At 43.2% G+C, this 25,581-nt stretch overlaps 1 protein-coding gene across 6 annotated transcripts in view; it reads right to left on the bottom strand.

The window, feature by feature from the left end:
* Nucleotides 1-25,581, bottom strand: part of SUSD4 (sushi domain containing 4) — a 143,025-nt gene that overhangs the window by 57,792 nt on the left and 59,652 nt on the right. For 3 of the 6 annotated variants that reach the window (XM_007988357.3, XM_007988356.3, XM_073011498.1), the window contains exon 3: nt 10,922-11,134. In XM_007988357.3, coding sequence (XP_007986548.1) covers nt 10,922-11,134 — 213 coding nt within the window. Of the gene's footprint in view, nt 1-10,921; nt 11,135-15,141; nt 15,309-25,581 lie in introns of all 6 variants that reach the window. The other 3 variants (XM_073011496.1, XM_073011497.1, XM_037985527.2) reach the window with 2 other exon arrangements.

Genomic DNA, 25,581 nt, shown 5'->3' with positions numbered 1-25,581 from the left:
ACAAGGACATCACTGCCTATGCAGCTGTCTTTCTACCTCATCTGGAGCCTCTGGGCCTGGCAAGTAGAGAGTGCTCAACAGAATTTTGGGGAATGAACGACTAAACATATTGGGGGTGGTGCTGAAATTCACAAAAGCATAAAACCTCAAATATTTGCCAGAAAATTTTCAGAAGACAATTTGACCTCTGAATGTAGGTTATGTAGGTTGTTGGAGAAACTGGGTTTGATTCAGAGTTTTGTCCTAGAAGGCAAATCTAACCTGATTTCTTGCTTTTCTCTTAATAAACCCAATTTTAATTATTTTATCTTTAAAGAAACTTTAAGGTCACTTTCCACCTTCTGGAAAGTTCAACAACAAGGAAGTGACAGAAAGCACTTGGAGGCCAGAGGCGAACTCACAAGAAAAATAAAAGAAGGCATGTCAAATGCCCTTCTCATGGGCTGATGACTTCCAGAGGTTCTACCCCATGTCTTCATGCTCTGCTCATAGAGTGCACATAGTAAGCATCTCAAGGAATCCTCTGAGGCTCGACAACATGAGAATCACCTGGAGATGCCTGGTAAATTCTGATTCTTTGTTGCATACAAGCATCTGAGCTTGGGACCTGGAAATGTGCCTTTTTTTATGGCTCCCCGCCCCTCCCCCGGCAATTACCATGAAGTCAAACATTGAGAACCACCATGTGATGGGATATGCAAAGTCAGTCTGGGTGACCGAATAGACTGAAGAATAGCAATCAAAACTCAAAGGCTGGCTCGGAATTTAACAAGCCCTGGCCCAACTCTTAGCAGCTGTCTCCAACAAATGTAATAAAGAACAGAATCTAATCCGAGCAAGCTGGGACACCAAGGCACACCGAGGCCTCACACTCTTGCAGACCCAGCATGGGGTTCCATGGAGATCTGAATCAGTAAATAGGACTCACAAGATGCTGCCTGGAAGCCACGGTCGGCCCCCAAACTGCTCAAAGACTGGTATGAGAGAAGATGAATTTCATCTGCAGTGGGTTTGGAAGGACCCCAGTGGGGGTAGGTCTGCATTTTTCATAAGTAGCCAACATAATTCTGGATAGTTTCAGTTGCAAGCTTGCGAAAAACTGCTTTCTGGGGAAATCCCCCGTCAGTTTGGTGTTCAAGGTTGCTAACAGTCACTGCATGACCTTCCTACAGGATCTGACAAGGATCTGTGTATGTGCTGATGATGTTGTTGTTTTCCATTTGCCTGACAATTCTGGGATTCCGAGCAACTCCTTACCTCCACAGCCCTTGTACAGAAAGGGTGAGGTCTCAGCACTCATGTATGCAGGACTGCCTGAGGCAACTGGTTCGGGAGTAACACTGCCAAGATTTGGCCATTCCTTCTGTACTTATTGGGGGCTTGGTTGCACAGGCTTGAGAACCCTTGTCTGTGGCGGTCCACCTGTCATCTTGCAACCATGATAACTGTTCATTTCTGTCACTTATATTTGTGGGATCTGTCTTGACCTGACTTGATATTATTTCCTATGGATTTTTTTTCCCTTTCAAGTCTGGCCACATTTAAGTTAAATAAATCTTTTAGAAAACAAAAACTAAACTCACATGGAAGTCACAAGGGAGTGAGTACAGGAGAGCAGTGGCTTCTGTTAACAGCAGCATAAATAAGAAATGACAGTGGTCCTGGGGACAAGTAGAAGCATCCCTCTGCTCCTTCCCTTCTTAGGAGGTGGAAAATGAGGACAGAATATCTTGAGGGAAGACATGCAAATACTTGCCCTTGTGGGCCTAGGCTGTCGTTTCTGATAATTCACATCGAAGGCAACAAGAAAGAAATTTTAGATGATAGAGAATGTACATGAGAAAAAAAAATTCCAAATAAAATATTTTTAAAGCATCTACCTGTTTTGATGAAGCCTCTGGAGCTGGAAGACAGCTCACTTAATATATGAGTAACTGCAAAACATGAGTATGACCACCCCACTTTTGAAAAATGTCTGCACCCCCACAGTTTCAATGAATAAAGGAGTTATCTGCCAATTTTACTGCCAGCTTTAGCTTATGAGTCGAGCTGAATCTTTTAATTAAAAATTTATAATGTAATAATAACACTTAAACTCATATTGCACCTTTCTTCCCAGGAAGCTCAAAGAAACTTCTTAACATCAAATTATTCATCTTTTATAGCAATCCTGGTCAGGTCTATGGGAGCCAAAATATTTTAGCGAGTACTTAAAAATAATGCTTGATGAATGAATGACATTTTTTTTCCTTTTTGCACTCTGCAAGAAACCGAGACAAAGAAGGGTTAAGCATGGAAACAGTGCAAACTAGAGCTGTGGCAGGAACAGCTCCTCCTCCGTGCTCTATGCCACCATTAGCCACAATCAGGTAACCAGGGAGCCTGGGACAAAAAGCACAGGTGGAAGGGATCCCTGGTTGCACACTGAAATTACCTTGGATCCCTTGAAAAGAGATCCCTGGTTGTGCCCAGGCACAGGTTGAAATACCTATGCCTGGGCTCCCACTACCCAGAACGACTAAAACAGAGTCACTTGAAGTGGATCTCAGGCACTTTTATTTTTAAAGGTTCTGCAAATGATCCTGACAGGCAGCCTGGGTTGCAGACCACCAGGATATAGAAAGAGCACTGGACAAGGACTCAAGACACTGGTCCAGTTCCCAGCTTTCCTGCTGTGTGACTTCTATAAGTCACTAAAGCTCTTATAGGCTTCAGTGTCTCCATCTGGAAAATGACAACACTGACATTTCTGATTCTAAGAATTAATCATCTCTAAGGATCTTTGTTGAACACTAGAGAAAATTATGTTATTCTCCCTTCTTACAAAGCAGTATCAGACCATATCCCTGAATCAGTGAGTCTCAAACATTTTTATGTGTAAGAATCAGCTGGGAGTTTTTTTTTTTTTAAATGCAGATTCCTTGGCCCCACCCTTAGAATTCTAATGCAGGAGGTCTGAATATGTACTTTTCCTAAGTTCTGATGCAGGTAGTCCTTGGCACATACTTTAAGAACCAGTCCCCTGCATGAACAGATTCTTACCAAGTGTGTTGGTAACGAGATCCCTCCCTAATGGGGTATGGGCCTGGGGCCATTATAATGTGTCACCTGCCTTCCTTCCCTTCTCCTTACCTGGGAAAAATCATGTTTGGTCAGGTGAGATGACCATACTGGAAAGAAAACTCAAATTTGAATCTCAACTCTGTCACTACCAAGGAGACTATGGGAAATTCACCCTCTCAGAGCCTTCACTTTCTCATCTGTAAAATAAGGTTGTAGAACCTACTTTGCAGGGTTGCTGTAGTCATTAAAGATGATGATGTATATAGAGCATAAGCATGTTTATCGCAGCACTATTCACAATAGCCAAGATATGGAATCAACCTACATATTCAACAGTAGATGAATGGATAAAGAAAAGGTGGTACATAAATGCCATGGAATACTATTCATCCATAAAAAAGGATAAAATTTTGTCATTCACGGCAACATGGATGGAACTGGGGGACGTTATTTTAAGGCTTATTTTAATAAGCCAGGAATAGAAAGTTAAACACTGCATGTTCTCACTCATATGTGGAAGCTAATACAGATTGATCTTATAGAAGTAAAAAATAGAAAAGAGGATATTAGAGGCTGGGAAGGATAGGGGAAAGGGTGGGAGAGATTTCTTAAAGAACATAAAGTCACAGCCAGATTGGGGGAATAAGTTCTAGAGTTCTATACCTCTGTAGAATAACTATGGTCAACAATAACATATTACATAGTTTCAAATCACAAGAAGGAAGATATTGAATGTTCCCAACACAAGGAAATAATAAATATTCGTGATGATGGACACGTGAATTGCCCTGATCTGACCATTACACGTATATGTATTAAAACATCACTATGTATGCCATAAATATGTATAATTATATGTCAATTTAAAAAATAAAATTAAAAATAAAACATAGGTACCCAATCCGTATGACAGACATCTCCTTAAAACACTGCAGTCTTGTTGGGGAAAGGAAAACAAGGGCAACATGCAGACCAGGAAGAGGAATATATGCTGGGGTGGGCAGGAACACCAAGGGAGGCTTTGCCTTCAGTGACTGAGGATGGGACCAGGTTCTGGACAGATGTCTACGGATGTTCCTCCCTCTCCTTCAACTGCTGCCTCTCTGAATCCCTGTCCATCTTTGTCAGCATCCCCAAAATACATGACTTTGGACAGGCAACTCAATTCACAATGCCTCATAGAGAACTCAGATTCAACTGTACTGACAATGTTAATTGTGGCCAAAGCAATGATAAGGTATGCACTAAGCCAATCAGAAATGTGGAAGGAAAGAGTACCCATTTGCTTTCCTTGTGTGTAAATGATTAACAATGGAACCCAAATGTCAGCAAAAGCAGTAAAAGGCCAGAAAACATGGTTCACATACACCATGAAATACTATGCAGCCATAAAAAAGAACAAGATCATGTTCTTTGCTGCAGTATGGATGGAGCTGGAGGCCATTATCCCAAGCAAACTAACAAAGGAACAGAAAAACAAATACCTCATGTTCTCACTTACAAGTGAGAGCTAAACAATAACATGTGGACACAAAGTGGGGAATAACACACACCAGGAATTACTTGAAGGTGAAGAGTGGGAGAGAGGAGAGGATCAAAAACTACCTATGGGGTACTAGGCTTGTTATGTAACAAAATAATCTGTACACCAAACCTCCAAGACACATAGTTTATCTATATAACAAACCTGCACAGGTATCCTTGAACCTAAAATAAAAGTTAAAAACAAAAAGTCTGAAGAAAAAAATCAGCTGAAGGAACTCAGTGTGAATATCCATGGGCAAAGGCCCACCTGGGAGAAGATGGGACTACAGGTATACACCACCATGCCCGGCTAATTTTTTCTATTTTCAGTAGAGACAGGGTTTCGCCATGTTGGCCAGGCTGGTCTAGAACTTCTGGCTTCAAGTTGATCCACCTGCCTTGGCCTCCCAAAGTGCTGGGATTATAGGCATGAGCCACTGCAGCCGGCCTGAGAAATGCAAATCTTAACCGGACCACCTATCTAAAGGTTGTGGGGAGCATCAGGCAAAGACAGAGGCAATGGGCTCCAACACACTCATGGCCAAGTGACTAAAGAAGACAGGCAAGGAAAATGGAGCTGCCATCGGGCCTCCCTTTCCTGGATGGGAATTGCCTGCTTGGATATGCAGGTAATAAATAACAACATTAAGCAAGTGCCTGGGGCTGGCCATCATATGTAGACTGTCTCAAGTGTGTCATTTGTGCCTAGATCTCCCTTTCAGATCAAGGAACCTCTCCCTAGGGAAGCACTGCAAGGTTGGATGAGCTTGTTCTTTGCGTTGTTAGGTGAATCTCACGAAGACGAGCCATGTTTCCCTCCACTCCATGGCCACATCTTGAAGCCTTGCTCTTCTGGTTGTGTAGGTTGGATCCAGGATTTTGAGCCAGAGCCTGTGGCTACATTGGTGGGTGTCTGCTCTCAAAACAAGGAAAACCATCCCAGGGATGGGCTTGACTTACAGAGTGTTTGTTTGTTTTTATTTTGAGGCAGAGTCTTGTTCTGTAGCTCAGGCTGGAGTACAGAGGCACAATATCGGTTCACTGCAACCTCTGCCTCCTGGGTTCAAGCAATTCTCACGCCTTGGCCTCTCAGAGTAGCTGGGATCATGGGCGTGAGCCACCATACCTGGCTAATTTTTGTATTTTTAGTAAAGACGAGGTTTCACCATGTTGGCCAGGCTGGTCTCGAACTCCTGGCCTCCAATGACCTGCCCGCCTCAGCCTGTCAAAGAGCTGGGATTACAGGCGTGAGCTACTGCACCCAGCCCAGAGGTAGCTTTTGAAGGTACATTAAATGTGCAGTTTCAACAATCCTTCTATTTGACCCCTCTGCTCCTCTCCCACTCAAAGGAATTGACTGGCCAACTACAGAGGAGGAATTTCCTGAGAAAGTCTTCTGCTTAGGCAGTTCATTTTAAAAGCAACTGCTGCTCTGTGGAGGCCCCATAAGTTCTCTTAAGGACCTTATGCTGGGATTAAGAAGAGCCCTGCAGTGGTTTTAAGGTATTCTGGGAACCTATTCGTTTAAGACTCTCACTTAAACAAGCTGTCTGACAGACCTATGGGACTCCAGCTTCATGAAAATACTTTATTCGCTTAATATGGATTTATCTGAAGTTTACTTAAAACCAAGTGACCAATGCAACCAGTGACTATTCTCAAAGCTGCTCAAGGAAAATGGTTAGATAAAAAGAGAAAGGGTCTTCTTCCACCTTACAGAGAAAAGCTCTATTAAAAAGTCCTTCAACATTAAAATCTCATTTCATAAAAATTTAAGTCTGCAGCAGGCTCCAGTTTAGTCTCCAAAAGCACACTCCCCCTGCAAAGAGGAAACTCAAAGAAGAAAAGAGAGTTCTCTTTCTGCACAAGGAACATATTGTCTATACCCAAAGGTGTTCAAGGAACACCCTGAATCTACCCAGGTGCTGAAGCCCTGCTAGAGGGATTTGGTTTTAAAAATGTCATAACCGCCTGATATGGTTTGGCTCTGTGTACTCGCCCAAATTTCATCTAGAATTGTAATCCCCATGTGTTGAGGGAGGGACCTGGTGGGAGGTGATGGGATCAAGGGAGCGGTTTCCCCCATGCTGTTCTCGTAGTAGAGAGGGAGTGTTCATGAGATCTGATGGTTTTAAAAGTGGGGGTTTTCCCTGTGTGCTCTCTCTCTCCTGCCACCATGTAAGACGTACTTTGCTTCCCCTTTGCCTTCTGCCATGAGTGTAAGTTTCCTGAGGCCTCCCCAGCCATGAAGAACTGTGAGTCAATTAAACCTCTTTTCTTGATAAATTACCCAGTCTCAGGTAGTATCTTTATAGGAGTGTGAAAATGGACTAATACACCACCCTTCCCAGGAACTGAATCCTAAGGGAGGAGGAATTTGGGTGCTGTACAACATAATCTCAGAGCCTACATAAGACTCTCACCCGAACCAGGAACTGAGTGCAATCAGTTACTTGGTTCTCTATTTAAGAAACAAAACCAAAAACTCCTATCTAGCCAGTATAGCCAATGCCATAAGGGCTGAGATGAACTCTGTAGCCCAAAAGATGGCTAAGTAAGGAAATACTTTCATCAATGATGACAACGGATTTTGGCAAGACATAGGTTGATTCTTCTCTCCTTTCTCTCATATAGTAGTTGTTCACAATATAAATGAATCCTGAATTGATTCCATTTTAGTCTCTTTAAGATGTTTACTTTTTAAATGTGCTAATTATTTATGATGTACAAACCAAAGTTCATCACCACACAAAGTCTGACTGCTACTCCTTGCAGCAAGGGCTTCAGTGAGGATGCAGCATTTTTTATCTCCTGAGGATGTATGTGTTGAGTAAGTGCTTGTAAAGTGAATTCAGGAAAGGCAATCTTGCTTCACCTCTGTCTTTTCTCATGAAATGTAGGAACGGGGTATATTTACTCTGGAAAAGTATCCCCAAGTAGACATAATTGAGTTGGTTTTGGAAAGGAAGCGGCCCAAATGGTGGCCAGCACCCTGGCCTTTAGTCACTGTACTTACTAGATCAGCAGCCCTGCGCCCACAGGGTGTATTTTCAGTCCTTTGCCAATTCTAGGGTCTCCTCTCCACCATATATGTCACCTCCTCTGTTCCCTGGGCCATAGACATTTTCAACCATGCTTGGGGTCATGCAGGCTCCAGTCTTGCAGAAGCAGCTTGAAGAAGCACAGACATCTCTCAGATTGGAGACTTTGGGGGCCATAAAGTGAATTCATTCAGTTCTGTAAATTCAGACCTCTATAAATTGAGTTCACTTGGAACAAGCAATTTGAATTGGAAGAAGGGGGCCATGTGAAAAAGGGGGAATGGCTGTACATGTAGCAGGATGAGGTGGGAATAAAAGAGAGGGATCTGTGCGCACCCAAGAGAACAGCTGCCCAATACCACCTTGCTTCTGTAGAGCACTTTACTGTCATAAAGCATTTTAATGGATATGAACTTAGTTTTTAAAAAATCTGCATCTCAGACAGGACTGACCCATGGCATGAAAGGAGTACAGGTAACAGTGACAAGCCTGGGGACTGCAAAAGGTCTTTCCCTAAATTGTCATTTAACTCTGGGAAGGCTCTTACCTTATTTGAGACTCAGTTTCTCTATAGGTCAAATAAAAACTAAATTGGAATGAGGGCTTGAATTACATGATTTCTCTGAGTTCCTTCAACTTCAAACCTGGATGATGTCATTTGTTGTAACAAGGTGCTCTTGTGTAATGGATTAGAGTGGGGCTGTTGTGACATAAAGAAGCTTAGACTCAGCCTTGTAGAGGAAAAACAATGCTGGTTTGGGATTAATTCTAGCCAGACTGCTTACTCATCAACTGTGTGACCTTAACAAAGTGAGTGAGCCTCTCTGAGCCTCAGTTTCCTAACCAGGAAACAATAAGACTCATTTGTAGAATTGTTGTGCATGTTAAATGAAATAGTGAATCTGAAAGCACTTTTAAACTTTAATGACCTATAACAATGTGATAAATTATTACTGTTACTATTATTACCACCATTTCAGAAATTCATTAGCCTTCTAAGAATTATTTGGCGAGGATAACAAATGAATTCAGCAGCCCTTACTATTTGCCCAGAATAAATCCTGAGCAGGGAGCATGGCTATTTACAAAGCAGTAAAAAGACATTCCAAAAGTTTAGCTTTTTCACTGCTATGTGACATCAGTGGTATAGACTTCTAGGTCTCCCTCCAGCCCCCTATAAACCACATAGAATAAAGAAAGCCTAGAGTGTTAACAATCATGACTTTCTCTACCATCAGGGCAACACAAACAATCTCTTTATACAGATCTTTCAAAGACCAACAAAATTACCATTCAGATTAAAAATAAATACATCACTGTACTTAGAAAGGCAATATCTGCTCTTCCAAACTTCCAAAAATGATTGGAGCACATCATGACTGGAATCCAAGGACCTGAACTGTCCTTTGGACACACGTGGTCTTATTTGCGGTTGCCTAATAAAAAAGCTAACTCCCTGCGGCCATGCCTATGTAGAAGACCCTCCCTGCACATCTGGGGCTGAGTGTTAAGAACTGTAAATGAATTTCATTAGATAAGTAGAGAAAAAAAGAAAAAAGAATGATACATGTAGACCAGTACAATAGAAGCCCCCTACTCTAAGGTGATTTCTCATTTCCTTCCTTGGAATGACTACATGGTACCTAGTTATGTATAGGGTTGGAAAGAAGCTTAACAGAAGGCCTTCATCTCTGGGCAATATTTAAGAAGCCTATTTTGGTTTTCTCTGTTCTCTGATGTTCCTAAGCTTGACTGTTTTTAAAGCACTGGGTAACGTAGGCCAGAGGTTTTGGCAGGGAAGTCTATATATATACGAACCAAGTAAACTTTAAATAGAATCTCAGGGAAACCACAGCTTGCACAGGCTGCATGAAAGAGCAAAAAATGAACTTATTTTTAAAAGCCTTAAGTCTTTATTATATTTATTATGGCTTTTTCTTGTACCTTGAAAATAAAAGCAAAGATAGCAAGTACTTTAAGGGCAAGACACCATCTTATCCATCCTTTACAATTTCCAGAAGGAGGAGCAAAATAGGCACTTATAAAATGCTTAGCATGGCTGGGTGCCTTGGCTCATGCCTGTAATCCCAGCACTTTGGGAAGCGAGGCAGGTGGATTGCATGAGCTCAGGAGTTTGAGACTAACCTGGGCAACATGGTGAAACCTCATCTCTACAAAAAATACAAAAATTAGCTGGGCATAGTGGCACATGTCTGTAGTCCCAACTACTTGGGAGACTGAGGTGGGAGGATCACTTGAGCCCGGTGGAGGTTGCAGTGAGCCGAGATCGTGCCACTGCACTCTAGCTTGGATGACAGAGGGAGACCCTATCTCAAAAAAAAAAAAAAAAAAAAAAAAAAAAGAGCTTATTAAATTATTTAAAAAGTAAAAAGTTTCATAAAGGAAATGTACACTAAATCATGACAATAGTTTCCATGTTATTATAAAAACTCCATTCCAAAATAAATTCAGTGTTAAAAGAAACTGAAACTAATTTCTAATGAACTCAATGAAATATAAGTTCTGTGCTTCATGGAAATTTGGGACCAGAATTAATTCTTGATTCATGCCTATTCCAACTTCAGCCCTGCTGGTCTTCTGAGATTTTTCATCAACAATCTGACATTCTAATTAGTTAAACTCCATGCATTTTTAAAAAGTTTGAATGTATCCACATAAAGTAAAAACAAAAAAAAGTATATAAAGTTGTTTCAACCAACAGATGTGGGGTAATTGCCAGAAGTAAATGAATATCTTGTCACTACCAATTCATTTAGGGATAATTGCTAGAAATAAATGTCTACCTTGTCAATCTGTCACTGCCTGTCACAGTTCTTTCTTTTCCTAAATGAATCACATCTAACACAGAACTGATAAGTAGTAATTGATTTAATCCTCTGAGCAACGCACATCTTCTGTATGACTAAATACATTTTTTGCACAGTATATTTACTGCACATTTTATTGAGTAACATGAAAATGAGTGCTGAGTTGGCAGCCTAATAATAAATACCCCTAATGTTATCTGAGTTGCTCTCTTGCATTGACAAAAATGGTGATAAATTAGATTGTAATTGAGATAGAGGAAAAAAGAGTATTACTTCTAATGCAGAGATAAATTAACCCTCTATCTCAGCCCTCATTACACACTCCTGCTTTCTGGTCAGCATGCAGATGCAGCCCTGCATCAGAGAGAAGAGCCCAGGGTATTGAGCTGTCACACAGCCCGGCACCCCTGTGGCCGTGCAACTTGAGCCAGGTAAGCGGCTTCTGTGGAGAGGTAGGCACTTTACCTTCTTGCACACAGATGGACTGATCACTTGGGATCCAGCCTAGGGTTCCATTAAAATACTTCATACACAGTCTCTTTGTAGCGCCTTTCAGCTTGAATCCGTCTTGGCAGTGAAATCGCGTTACAGAGCCTTCAAAGAAAACCCCTCCACTGGGGGTCCTGAAGCCATTCTCGGGAACGCCGGGGTCAGCACACACTTGAAGGTCATCGAACCCTACATCAACAAAGAGAGGAAAAGGCGCCTGTAAATATGTTCTCCCAATGCCAAGGGCCTTCCTACATAAATGGCAGACCCTGCATGATGTTATACGCCTTGGACACTCCAGTTACCCCACCAACAAAGCCAAGGCCATTTTAGTGCACATTCCACTCTGCTGTTAGCTCTTTGCTCAGAAAAGCACTGAGTAGAGTTTTCTGTTCAATGGCCAAGTTAGCCTTTCAAGGAAGTTACAGTAGGAGGGAGAAGGAAACAGACAAAAAGGATTTCACATGACAAGTGCCATAAAAGATGTACAAAATGCTGAAGAGAGTCGAGGAGGGAAAAGTGGGTGGGAGAGATTCAAAGAGATGGCATCTGAGCCTAGCCTTGAGGAAGGGGTGAAATTTCAAGACAGAACTCTATGCAGGCAGGCATGGGTGGTTTTCTAATGGTGGAAATGGCATGAACAATGAATGGCTGGGGACTGGAAGATGGCAGGGTGTGTTTAGGGAACAGCAAGTGGAATGTAGTTATAACCCAGGGTATATGGTAGGGGTGGTTGGGAATGCCCTTCCTCTTTCTCTTACCCCTACTCCTATCTGCCAGGGGAACACTCACTCCTCAAGACCTATTCAAGTTTCTCCTCCACCCGACTGCCTTTGTTAATTCCACTCTCCGCCTGCCTCATCCCTACTTTGTTCCACTGCTGTAGCGTGAACACAGCTCTGTGCTGAATTACCTGCAGAACAACTGCCTCTCATCCCAGGCTGTAAGTCCTCCAAGAACAAGTCCTGTGACTCCATCTTGACATCCCCAGAATCTACCACAGTGTCCTCTCTATTCAGTGCTCCATACGAGTTTGCTGAATGAATAAATGAGGTTGGAGGGCAGCAGCTTGAGGGACTGACTGAAAGAGAGAGAGCCCAGAAGCCCAGGCAGGAGAGCAAGCAAGGGTATGGGTAAGGGGTGATGGGCTGAGAGCAGTGGAGACACAAGGAGGATGCTGGTGTCTGGGACACCTGGGTTCTAGGTTCCCTTTGTCAACTGACTGGATGTTGGAGTGAGGAGGAGACCCAGGAAATTTTGTGCCCAGACAGCTGGAATGAATGCAGATAAGCAAACATGGATGTCATGAGCCACGGCTAGGGCCAAGGAAAAGGGAGGGTCTGCTATGTGCATAATGCTCCTAATGTGTCCTTACTCTAAATGCTCCAAACTTGGGACACTTGGGTTCCAGGCTCTCATTTTCAACTGACCAGATGTTGAGCTGAGTGAGGGATCTAAGAGATTTTGTGCCCAGACAGCTTAGATGAAGGCAGATCCCTGAAAGAAACACAGATGTCATGAGCCACAGTGAGGGCCAGCGATAAGGGAGGGTCTGCTGTGTGCATAATGCTCTAACCGTGTCCTCAAAGGGAGGAATGCAAACTCCAGAACAAGAAATTCCTGAGCCCTACAGAGGCATTCTACTCCATTCTCTTACTCACAAAATCAATAGACAAATCCTTACTGAATGGGTACCAAGAACAAATATACATAACTCTATGTAGATGGGAATTGGTGTGCCCATCCGTCCCCACCCTCAGCACAGCCTGCTAGTGCCAGGTCAGCCTGGACACCATCAAGATGTGATGGGGAAGTCTCAACCCAGACCTTGGAGACAGTAAGTATCATTGGGGCTCTTGCAAGGTTTACCTGGTTTCTAGGTGATGCCCAGATATCGAACGCATAAGATATCTGGTTTTCTCTAACATACTGCGCTTGCAAAAGTTCCTCAGCAGCAGGTGAATTCCCCCACCCCAGCTTTTATGTGCTTGTGTAGGATTCACTAGCTTCCCTACCCACCTGGCTTATGATGCTAGACCCTCTACCAGTGTTGCTGTGCTGAAAGCCACACAGCACAGGAGGCATGGCACTGGCAGGATGCCCAGAAGTCATTGTTACAGTGCTCACTTTGTGCAGAGGTGACAAAGAATTGGGGGGAGGGAAAAGCCGTTCGAAGGCAGGCAGGAGGAGGGCACAGCATCCACATCTGACACTTGTACTTATTAAGTAGGATCAGGTCTGATATTTTACCAAACTGATGATGCTTTTACAAGGGAGACAGCATCCAGCCTTCTCAGCCCTCCTGCTGCCGCTCTGTTGGGATTGAATACTCCGGTAGCAAGAGTTGTGTTGTAGCCCAGCAGAGGGGTATTTGAAAGTCATTAAATGATGGCTGCATGTTTTTAATTTGGGGGAAAGTATTCTAGATTATCAAGTGGTTCCTAAATGACGGATGTCAATCATTTCCTTCCATCTGGAAGGAAGGGCAATCTCATGCCCATTTTATTGCTGCTAGGTTTTCTACCTCAGTACCATCATGAATAATGAAACATGTATTTATGAATATCATGAATATTGAAACATATATTCATGATGATACTGAGCCATGGGTTTCAGGCTCCCCTTATCAACTGACTGGATGTTGGGGTGAGGAAGAGGTCTAAGACATTTTGTGCCCAGATAGCTGGGATGAAGGCAGATAAGCAAACATGGGTGTCATGGGCCATAGCGAGGGCCAAGAATAAGGGAGGGCCTGCTGTGTACATATATTGAAACATATATTCGCGATGCTATTGAGGTGGAAAAATTAGCAGCAGTGGAATTCATGGTATTATATAGTTTAGAAGGCCTAGAAGCACAGCTATCCAGAGCCCTGAAACCTGGGTAATCTGGACGTTTCTGGCTGTCCATAGGTGAAAGTCATTCTCTCTCATACCAAGTCAAATAGAACCAGTGTCAGCTCTCATAATGTTGGGGTGGGGCACATGTATCAGTCAATGGGTGGCAACAGAAGGGCAAGATGAGTGTGCCATAACAGAGGATGGGAACCTCTGCAAAGCATTGAGTGGGATCCTTGTGAAGAGTAGCCAGAAAGGAGGAAGGGTGCTGTGGGTACAGGTTGGAAGGTATGGAGGTGGGAAGCTGCCCAGCACCTGTCAGTAAAGAGGTGGTTCTGCCAGCTGGGGACAGGGTGCCTGCTAGGGGTGGGGCTGTGGGGATAAAGGAAGGGAAAGAGATGGAGGCAGACTGTGGAAGCTCTGTGTTAGCTCAGTGTTTGGATTCGATGTGGGAGAGAGGGGCACCGGGGTCAAGACTGAGAGTTTTGAGCAGGGAAGTGATTAGGATCAGATTCGCATTTTAGAATGATCTCTCTGGTGCCCATGTGAAGGACTGATGGCTACCGACCAGGAAAAGGGTGGGAAGATAATTTGAAATGGCTTCCAGGACACCAGTTGCGCCTCAAGGTCATTGGGCAGCTTTATCAAAGGCAGTTTGATCAATTGAGCCTGGCTCTCTCTGCATGGGGTGGGGTGGGGCTACTCTTGGACAGCCAGTCTAACACTTGTCTGAGGGCAGACATTTGAGAACTGCGGAATTTCAAGGCTCCTGCAGTACTCCAGGTGAGTCAGAACAAGGCAGAGACAGTGGAACCGAGAGGATTACAGAGACATTAAGAGACATTAAGGACACAGAGTCACAAAACCTGGTGACCTCCTGGATAGGGGAGTGATAGTGGGAGTGAGAGAGAAGAGAGGCATCCAGGATACCTTCCTGGTTCTGGCATCAATGTCAGGGTAGACAGTGGTGCCATGTGCTCAGATTAACAGAACAAGATGAAGAGTGGGCCCAGGGAGAAGGGGGAAGAGTTCAGTGTGGAGTGTGGTGAGTCTGAGTTCTTGAGGATGCCAGGTATAGATGTCTAGCCATCAGCTGGAGCACGAGCCAGAAGTTCTGCATGCCCTGTGTGTGCATCCACGTACAGGCAGCAGTCCAAGGCATGGGTGGGCATGCCCTCCTGGAAGTAGCATAATGTGAAGGGAGGAGCAGCTGAGGACACACAAATAAGGGACACCCAGAAAGGACGACATAGTTTGGCTGTGTCCCCACCCAAATCTCATCTTGAACTGTAGTTCTCATAATCCCCACATGTGATGGGAGGGACCAGGTAGGAAGTAATTGAATTATGGGATGGTTACCTCCATGCTGTTCTTGTGATGGTGAGTGAGTTCTCATGAGATCTGATGGTTTTATAAGGGACTTTCCCCTCCTTGCTCTGCATTTCTTCTTCCTGCCGCCATGTGAAGAAGGACGCGTTTGCTTTCCCTTCTGCCATGGTTGTGAGTTTCCTGAGGCCACCCTGGTCCTGTGGAACTATGAATCAATGAAACCTCTTTCCTTTATAATTTATCAAGTCTCAGGTACGTCCTTATAGCAGTGTGAGAACGTACTAATATAAAGGGTATGGAAAATCCAGGACCATCAAGAAGAAAGACCTAACCAGTGTTCCCAAAGCAAGGAAAACAGTTTCAGGAAGGAAGAAATGGACAGCCACATCAATGTGACCCATTGGTCAACTAAGTAAAGATCTGAAAGCATCCACTAACTGAAGACAGAGAACACTGGGACCACTGCCCAGGCAGCTGCAGGGACAGGAAAGTACTGTCCCTGGGGAGGAAGCCTGTCTGCCAACATGTGGAGAGGGAATGGTGACACAGTATGTATGAACTGCTCTTTCAGGATGCTTAGTGTGAAGAGAAGAACATAGGGAGGCAGCTGCTCATGGACTAGGGCCAAGGGAGGGTTTTTATTATTGTTGTATTAAAACTTTAAGATGAAAGAGATCTGAATGTGTTCTCTACACAGCAGGAAGTAAAACACTGTAAAATAAAAGGCTGTGGATGAAGACAAGTGAGGGGGAGGCAGGTGGGGTAAGTTGTCCCCACCTGAATGTGAGCTGGAAGGTGACCCAGGCCCTGAATAAAGGACTTGTCTCCCACTGAAGCAGGAAGGGAAGTCATGCCAGAATCTCTACCAAGGGAAAGTTTTCCCAATAATGTACTCATCATCCAGGACACAGCTGAAATAGTGTCTCTTCCAGAGAGCCTTCCAAGCTCCCCTGCAGAGTCTGAATAGGAGGCCTCTCTTCTCATCAACACACCCTGGGCTCACCTCTCTCAGTGTTCCTCACTCTGACCATCATCACTGCTCTACTTAGTGGTCTCCCCCACTGGGTTGTGAACTCCTGGGGGGGAAGAGTACGTCTTAGTCTTCACCTCCTCAGCATCTGGCATGTTTGTGTGGTATAAAGCAGACATTCTACAAGTGTTGCTAATGAAGGATAAAGCCAGGGATGGATGGATAGACGGATGGATGGATGGACAGATGGATGAATGGGTGGATACATGGGTGAATGGATAGATGAATAGATGAATGGCTGGCTGGTTGGCTAGGTGAATGGATAAATAGGTAGATGAATAGATGGATAAATGGATGGATGGATGAATGGGTGGATATACGGGTGGATAAATGGGTGGATGGATGGATGGATGAATAGATGAATGGCTGGCTGGATGGGTGAATAGATAAATGGATAGATAGATGAATGGATGCATCACTAGATGGATGGATAGATGAATGGATGGATGGATGGGTTGGACTGGATGGGTGGATAAACAGATAGATGAATGGATGGATGGATGGATAGATGGATGGATGGATGGATAGATGGATGGATGGGGCCTCATGCCAACTACCCTGTTGGACCCATCTGGAACCACTTCCACCCACCAAACAGTAACACCAATGGCACTGACAGTCCCAGGAGCTTATGAATTCCACAGACAAGGGAGATGTGAAATGCCCTCCTAAACACAGGCACACTCTCTCCTAACACCCTTTCACCTTTCCCTCTTCTCCCAACCTCAGTAGACTATATTCCTTAATTACTTTTTATAAACTTCTCCCAATCCACAGCTCCAAACACTTCAGGCCTCTTTCTCCCTCTCCAGTATGGGGGGCCAGAGGTGGGTCTATGTGAGGGATTTGACTGAGACATCTAAGTTCCCCAATACACACTTTTTGACCAGTCACCCTCTGCTAACAAACAAGGCATGCTGAAAGCTGAGTGCTAGGTACAGACCCCTCAGCTGGTCGTATCCCCCACTCTTTGCTCTCAGAGAAGGACAGACAATTCAAGGGAGAACTGAAGATCCAGCCCTGAATCCATCAGAAAAATGACTCCTGCACTGATAAATAAATGATGAGAGTTTCATGGAAGTTACAACGTGAGAGCTGCACAATTTCCTCATGAATTTAATTCTGTACTCTTTCTGTGCTTATTCCTTTCCCTTTAAAAGAACATTCCCATGCACTTCCTCTGTTTTCAAGTAAGCATAGTTAACCTCTGACTGTTTCTGTTCCCGACAGCACTGAGGATCAGGAATGCTGCCGGCCATGGGCTCCAACCGTTGGCACAGAACAGGGAATTAAGAATAAGTGGTGAAAAGAGAGCCATCAGAAGATAAGATGGTACAAGAAGAAAATGTTCTTCATCTTGGTCAACTAATTCCATTGAGCAAGATAGTAATTTTCTAGGGCCTGCCAGAGCTTCAAATTCTACTTTTCAAATTATCCCCTAGCAGATCAATTCCCAGCCTGGGTCATTTTTCTGAAGAGCTATTCTGCTAGTGTCCTTCCATAATGACGATGATCAGCCCCCTCAAATAACATATCCATTAAGGAGTGGGCTGGTGTAGGTGTTAGGGAAGCAAAGTGGAAAATCATTTGTATGCAGGCCCATTCAAATCATCTTATCCTAGGAACCAGTATTCTCAAAGTCCCAACCTATTTCCTTCCCATTCTTCATATTCTGCTCACGCATGAGAACTAAGTAGTCACAGCTTGGAGAAGAGAAAAGAGTTCACAGAATGATTCCAATATGTTTGTTTTTGAGGGGAGTGGGAGGAGAAGAAAACATTCCATTTTAATCAGCCCTCAGAAGTGGCATCCTTTAGCAGTTCTTCCTAAATTTAATTCAGAGTAGAGCACTTATATATATAAGAGATAGCCTTTGTGATGGTTCATTTTATGTGTCAGTTTGGCTGGGCCACAGGGTGCCCAGACATCAGTCAAACATGATTCTGGATGTATGTGTGAGGGTGTTTCTGGATGAGATGAACATTTGAATTGGTAGACGGAGATAGGCAGATTATCCTCCCTAAGGTGGGTGGGCCTCATCCAATTTGTCCAACGCCTCAATAGAACAAATGGCTGAGTAAGGGAGAATTCTCTTCTCTCTGCCTGACTGTCTTCAAGGACATGGATCTTCTTCTGTCTTTGGACTTGAGCTCAGACAGGAACTTACATCATTGGCTCTCCTGGGTCTCAGGCCTTTGGACTTAAGCTGGAACTATACTACTGGCTCTCCTGGGTCTCCAAGGAGACATCTATCTGTCCTCCTACTGGTTCTGTTTCTCTGGAGAACCCAGACTCATACAGTTTCCCTAAAATACTAGAGTACTTTACAAATGTGAATGACACATATGCTGAATGTCCGTCACCTAGAGGATGCTCTCTCTCTCTGGATCCTTGAGTTCTGGTAAGCAGTCATCTAGTGGGAAAAGCACCTGGGTCCTGGGCTCAGAGCAGCCCAGGGGCAGGCTCCTGGCCTGCAGTACTCCCTGGGGCTGACACACCCTCTCCATTACTGGCATCACCGTCACTGGCACCCATTTCCCTGCCCAGCATTTGTGACCTCTGGAACAAATCAGGGGCAGTATTGTAATTTGGACTCTGCTTTTCAATGAAGGCTGAAATCCCCTCTTTCTTTTCTCCTAACCAAAAACTGTGTGAATAACAGGGATTGAGAGTGCCCCTCTCTTCTCATGCAAAAAAACCCTCAGTTTCTTTATAAAGTCTTGACACTGCTGGTTGGATTACTTTTGACCCTGCTGAAACCCACCACCTTTACTGTGAGCAACATAAGAAGTCTTTAAAAATAATCATAAAAATGAAAGAGGTGTGAAAAGCAATCTTTTGGGTTATTATAACTGAAAAGTCATATTCTAGAGAGGAAGAGTGTATCAAATGTAGCCAAATCAATTTAGAACTAAGGCTGGGTTTCCATTTCTCTGTAAACTGCTATATGAGGCTTTGGAGGAAGAAACAGGATATACACACAAAAATTGATTTTGTATGCACTGACTTAGTGAGAGGGTCCTGGGGCTAGCGAAAAAGGGCATCCCTGTGAAAGTTTAAACAGACGAGCTTGCAAATGCTCACTGGAATCAAGGCCAACCCCAAAGCGTGCCCATCCCCCATCCTGAATTTCACTATCAGTCTCACACAGTTGCCATTAAAGCCACTTTAGAGGTCATCTAGTTTGACCCCCCAGAGGAGGACACTGAGGCTGTGAACAACATAAGAAGTCTTTTAAAAGAATCATAAAAATGAAAGGTGTGAAAAGCAATCTTTTGGGTTATTCTAACTGAAAAATTACTCTAACAACTAAGCATGGGGCTGGGACTAAACTCTGAGGCTTCTGACTTACAGTCCAAAGTTCTTGCTGCTAACAATGTTGTCTCTACTTAGCCTTTTCCTATCATATCTCAGTTTGTGAATGACTCAGATCTTCATGATATTATATAAACTCTTTAGGGAAAGAACAGTTTAAAATGTTTTTGAGTCTTTGTATCTGTTAAAACAGGGCTGAGCAAATAGCAATGCTGTAATATTTAATGATTCTATACAATACAACCCTCATGTTTTCCCCAAAGCCCACACCTCCTAGCACACAGTCTCAGTGTGATGGGGCCCGGGATCCTGACTTGTCACTTAAAACATCCCAGAATCCAGGCAATCAGTTCTCAAACATCTATTGACCACAGAATGGTCTGTACCATATTCCTGGGGATGAATGGTGTTCTTGGGGAGAACACAACCTAAGTCAGATACTGGTTTCATGAAATAGAGTTAGTTCTAGAGACTGGAGTACGTATTGCCCTCAGCAGTAAAATAAAGAGAGAAGGACGTGGTAAACTTGAAGAAGTCCCTTCTTGACCCACTTAAGGGCTTCCCCTCCTTACTTCTAAACATTCTCATCTAGCTTCCCACAGACTAAGATCTGCCTTTTTCTCATCACCAGCAAAGCAGGTAAACCACCCAACTGGTAAAATATCTCTGTGCATCAATAACCCTTTATGTTGAGGAAGGAATCTTTCTGTCCCATGAGAGGAAAAACTTCAAAAAATCTTGCCTATTTTTAAAGACAAAGTTTAGTCATCTGGGCATGTTAGTAAAGGACACAAACTAAAATGAATCGTGTCGGTTCTGGAGGATCTGTTGATGAGGGGCCTTTTAACCATCTCCTTACTGCCAACACACACCTCATCTTACACCACCTTGAGTTTCCCATCATCTCAAAATCCCTTGCTCTTAGAATGACCTGATATGGTTTGGCTCCATGTGGCCACCCAAATCTCATGTTGAACTATAATCCCCAGTGTTGGAGGTGGGGCCTGGTGGGAGGTGATTGGAACATAGCGGTGGTTTCTAATGGTTTAGCACCATCCCCCAGTGCTGTCTCCTGATAGAGTTCTCACAAGTTGTTTAAAAGTGTGTGGCACCTTCCCCTTTGCTTTCTCTTCCTGCTGCTCCAGCCACGTAAGACGCACCTGCTTACCCTTTGCCTTCCACCATGATTGTAAGTTTCCTGAGGCCTACCCAGAAGCAGAAGCCTATACAGCCTGCAGAACCATGAGCACAATTAAACCTCTTTTCTTTATAAATTACCCAGTCTCAAGTATGTCTTTATAGCAGTGTGAGAACGGACTAATACAGACCTTAACTCATAAATGAACATGTCCAATGATAGCCTGACTTATCCAGAGTAAGACAAATGCCCAGCAACTATTTGAGCTAATATTGTATCTAGACCAAGGCATCAGCAATGAAAAGAAGACAAGGAAAGAGGCAACAATAAGGAAATCATATTAAGCAAAACCTATTAAACAAATAAACCAAGTCTCTAATACTAATATTTCAAAACACGGTGCTCCTGGCTGTTAGTGGTCTGACAACACAGAACTGTCTGGCATGCCAGAAATTTCCAGCCACTTTGCAGTCAACTGTACTTCAGGCTGGTCCATGCTCTTGCCACCAATGTCCATCCTGACGTTGCTTCCAGGTGTGTGTCTGCACCAACAATAGATGGAGGACTCCTCCTGAGCCTGAGTCTAGAGAAGTTCTACATGTTCTGGAGATTCACCCTGAGCCAAGGTCAGGCTCAAACATTCTGAGGGCCCCCTGCCCCAATGACAGGTAGCTCAGGGTCTGCCAAACATTTTCCAGAAAATGTTAGAAAGACTGACTAACCCAGACCCCAGGGCTGCCTGGGAATACCTCAACTGTCAAAGAGATGGAGCAGAAGAAAAGCACACCCAAACTAACCTGCCTATGAAGGAGACGCCCGTGTGGGCCAGGAGAATAAGAGAATGTCCCAGAACCAGCAGGCACTAGAAACAGCAGGAGATACAGACACACTGTGAAAATTACAACTAACATCAATAAAGAAATGTGATTGCTTTATAAAAATTCATCGCTTTGCTTAAGTCTAGGAGTTTCAGATCAGCCTCAGCAACATAACAAGACCACATCTCTAAATAAATAAATAAATAAAATTAAAATTATCTGGGCATGGTGGTATGCTCCCATAGTCCTAGCTACTCAGGAGGCTGAAGTGGGAAGATCACTTGAGCCCAGGAGTTCGAGGCTATCGTGAGTTATGGTCTGATTTTGCCACTACACCCCAGCCCGGGCAGCACAGCAAGACCCTATCTCAAAAACACCCCCAAAATCATTGATAACACATATGTCCATAACAAGATCATTATTTAGTGTTCCTTGACAGCTGTTCCAGTCTAAACAATCACTGTTCGGGAAAACTTCGGCTCTTGGTTTTTAAAAAGAAAAGGGAAGGAGAGAAAAGAATTTTTAAAAATAGAGATGAAGAAAGAAAAATTATAATCTGTTTATATATTCACACCATCAACAAACAGTGTTGGGCACTGGGGGAAGGAGCGGAGAGGCATTCATTGAACCAACAATGGGAACCTGAGGCTTCCAAAGAGTGAGCTTACATCTAGGACATTCAATAGTTTTTTATCTGCAAATTGTGACCTTATAGTAGTATTGAGGGATCTGGCCAGCAGCCCGCAATGCAACGGGGCTCTTTCCTTGTTCCCAAGTGGATCAGCAGGTCGAGAAATAACAGACATACACAAGTTAGTGAAAGCTGGGTCCAGGGGGGTCACCTCCTTCTGGTCCCGCGGTACCACCAATGCACGGGATATACCAGCATTTATTATTAAGTTTAGTGAGGGTGGGGGTAGGTTAGTGAGGGATTTAGGGTTGTTTGATTATGAGGTGAGATGGTCACATGGGGATGAAGTAATTCTTTAACATAACATCTGTATGCAGAAGTACAGTATACGGAGATAGGAATTTACAATATAGTGTGTACATCAGTAATTTCTAAGAGCCTTAAAACAGAAACACGGTCTTTCCATAACCTATGATTAGCAAGATATTTTAATCAGCAGTAACAGTTGCAGCAAAGGCTGGTTGCAAACAATCCACAGAAACAGGACGTGAAGCTAGACAACCAGTTAGACCAGAAATTCTCAGAAGGGAGTATGTCTTAACCCTAAAGAGGCCTAGAAGAGCTGTGGCAAGATGAGGGCGTTTATAGCCCTATCTTATCCATATGAACAGGTGCCCCTCATGTATCCATTTATAGGCTCTCCACAAGGGTCTCATTCCATTCCCAGAGCTATGAACATCTGCTTTCCTGGGATAGGAATCCTGATGATGTGAAACCTTCCTGACTGCACGTCCATTCATAGGCTCTCTGCAGGGGGAAGCACATCATGATGTTCCTGGGCACCCATGAGTCTAAGCAAGAGCAAAACCCAACCACCAAATGGGAACACCAAGGATTCTAAGATTTATGGGGAAAGAGCCTGGAGCAAAAAAAGAGGCTGAAGACAAATTTTCTAATAAGAGACAATACAAAAAATTCAACAAAGAAATCAAAGGTTCCCAAAATTGTCTTGTTTGTGAATTTAGTGCTATGTCATTCCTTAATTCAGTATATTGTCAGTTACATATTTAAGATTTGGGAGGGGAAGTTGATTACTGTTACCATTTATTAGGCTAAATAGATTTTTCACTGCAAAAGCAGTACCCCTTGGGAAATACAACAAAAGAAAACCAGAAAGCAAGACTGGGCTAGTTAGTATAGTGATACTTCTGCCATATAGCACGATATACTATTTATTATAGCAAATTTATACCAACAAGGCATACTTAAACCTAGTTTTCTGAAGACATGGGAATGAGTTGGGGGATGCAGAATTCATCTATGTGGGCTGAAGGCTTAGTATCCAGATTCTATTACACAGAAACCACATTGAACACTGCACTCATGATTGTAAACACAGTTGCAACTCTGAATATTTGGATGCTAATCAAATTAGGTAACTCTTGCCTAGAAATAGTGAGAATGCTTTAATGTTTCAAGAAATATTCAGAGATGAATATAAAGTCGGCTATGTCTGAACAAGTAAACGTCACAAAAATAAGTCTTAATAGCATAATTTAGACTTGATTAAAATGGATAAAGACCACAGATGTGGAAGTCATTGCAGTCCCCATTTGATGCCAGAACTGATATTTTCCCCCTCTTGATTTAATTCGCTTTGATTACTCAATTATTCCTAAATCCTTTCACTCAGTTTCAGCTCCAATAAAACTGATAACAATGCTAACTCATAATGTGATTTTCACTCCAGTCTCATGAAACTGCTCTATAAAAGCATGCCCAGCAACATCACAAAATTCTTCCAGATTGTGGTATTATATCATGGGAAAACAGAATAAACCTTCATCTATTCAAAATCAAGCAAGCACAGAAAACCACTCATCAGGAAGATCTGAGGAGGATTCACTTTATCAACAGGAAGATGGCGGCAGGAAAGTCTTGCATTTGTAAGTTTTAAGATTATCAATTGTCAAAACATTTGAAGAAGGCATGGATAATTTTTTGGGGGATAGGGTCTCACTCTGTCACCCAGGCTGGAGTGCAGTGGCACAATCTCAGCTCACTGCAGCCTCCACCTTCTAGGCTCAAACTATCCTCACACCTCATCCTCTTGAGTAGCTGGGACTACAGGTGTGTGCCGCCATGCCTGGATATTTTTTTATATTTTTGGTAGAGACAGAATTTTGTCATATTGCCCAGGCTGGTCTTGAACTCCTGAGCTCAAGCAATCCGCCCATCTTGGCCTCCCAAAGTGCTGGGATTACAGGCATAAGCCAACAGATAATTTTTTTAACTGATTAATATAGTCAAAGATGTGGCTCTTTTCTAAAGCACATCCTTATTGAGTATAATGAAAGCTGCCTGTCTAGCTAGCCCTGTGATGCTAGACAAGTAACTTGATCTTTCTGGGTGTTAATATCTTATCACTAAATGAAGCATATGGATGAGTTTTTTTGGGGGGTCCCTTCCACTTCTAAATTCTACAGTTTATAGTCTTTTCTTTTTAAAATTATTTTAATTATTTTTATTTTATTTTTATAGAGACAGGATCTCAACATGTTGCCTAGGCTGGTCTCTAACTCCAGAAGGTGGCTCCCTCCTTGGCCTCCCAAAGTGCTGGGATTACAGGCATCAGCCACCACATCCAGCCAGCCTCTTCTTGACAAAAATTGGTAAAAACCTCCCAAAGCACAAGCACTTAGACTGAAGCAGCCCAGAAGACAATACATGGGGCAATCTCAACATGCCTATGGCTATTTGTTTTTGTTTTTGTTTTTTACGAAATCAAATTTCCTTTCTTTTCTGTGAGCAACAGCTTTAGTGCAATACTAAAATATGTTTTCCACATGCATACAACTTCACAGTTTACAATGGGTTTTACATACACAATCTCATTTCATCCATGCAACAACCCCATGAGATCAATGACAGTTTGATAGGATTAGTTCTCACAGTTGCTTTATTAAAATCCAACTGTTAATAGTAACAACTTTCAAACACTCTTTTTTTAGTGATACTGAATATTCCCTCCTCTACATGGCTCATTCGTAAACTAGAGTCCAGATCGCATGTGAGGTTTTCAATCTCTATGCAGATTCTCAAGTGCCACTGGGACTTTTGCGGGGGGACTGGAGATGGGGAGGAAGAACAAGACACTATGTGAAATAGAAGATACTATGGGAAATAGAAAGCGCTGGCTGACTTCAGAGGGTGTGTGCAGGAAGACTATGTTCTTTCATTACCCGGCTTATCTGCAGTGCTTGTGACAGGTGAACCTCAATACACGCTTAGTCAAGTAACAAGATCAGGGCTCTGGGTTTTGTTGTTGTTGTCATTACTTTGTTTGTTTTAAAGATTAGCTTGAGGAAAATCCTGCTTCTATCACCTTTATAAATTTATCATAAAAAACTTTCCCAGATGTTCTGGTAGCCACTGGTTCTGTTCTTCCCCCCCATGCTGTCCTTGGACAACAGCAGCTACTTATTGATCAGTTATTGGGATCAGATCCCAATAAAGCAGATAAAGCAGATCCTTTATC

Source organism: Chlorocebus sabaeus, chromosome 25 (assembly GCF_047675955.1).
Source record: "Chlorocebus sabaeus isolate Y175 chromosome 25, mChlSab1.0.hap1, whole genome shotgun sequence".
NCBI lineage: Eukaryota > Metazoa > Chordata > Mammalia > Primates > Cercopithecidae > Chlorocebus > Chlorocebus sabaeus.
The sequence above is the reverse complement of the archived record's forward strand: the minus strand, read 5'-3'. Positions and strand labels throughout refer to the sequence as shown.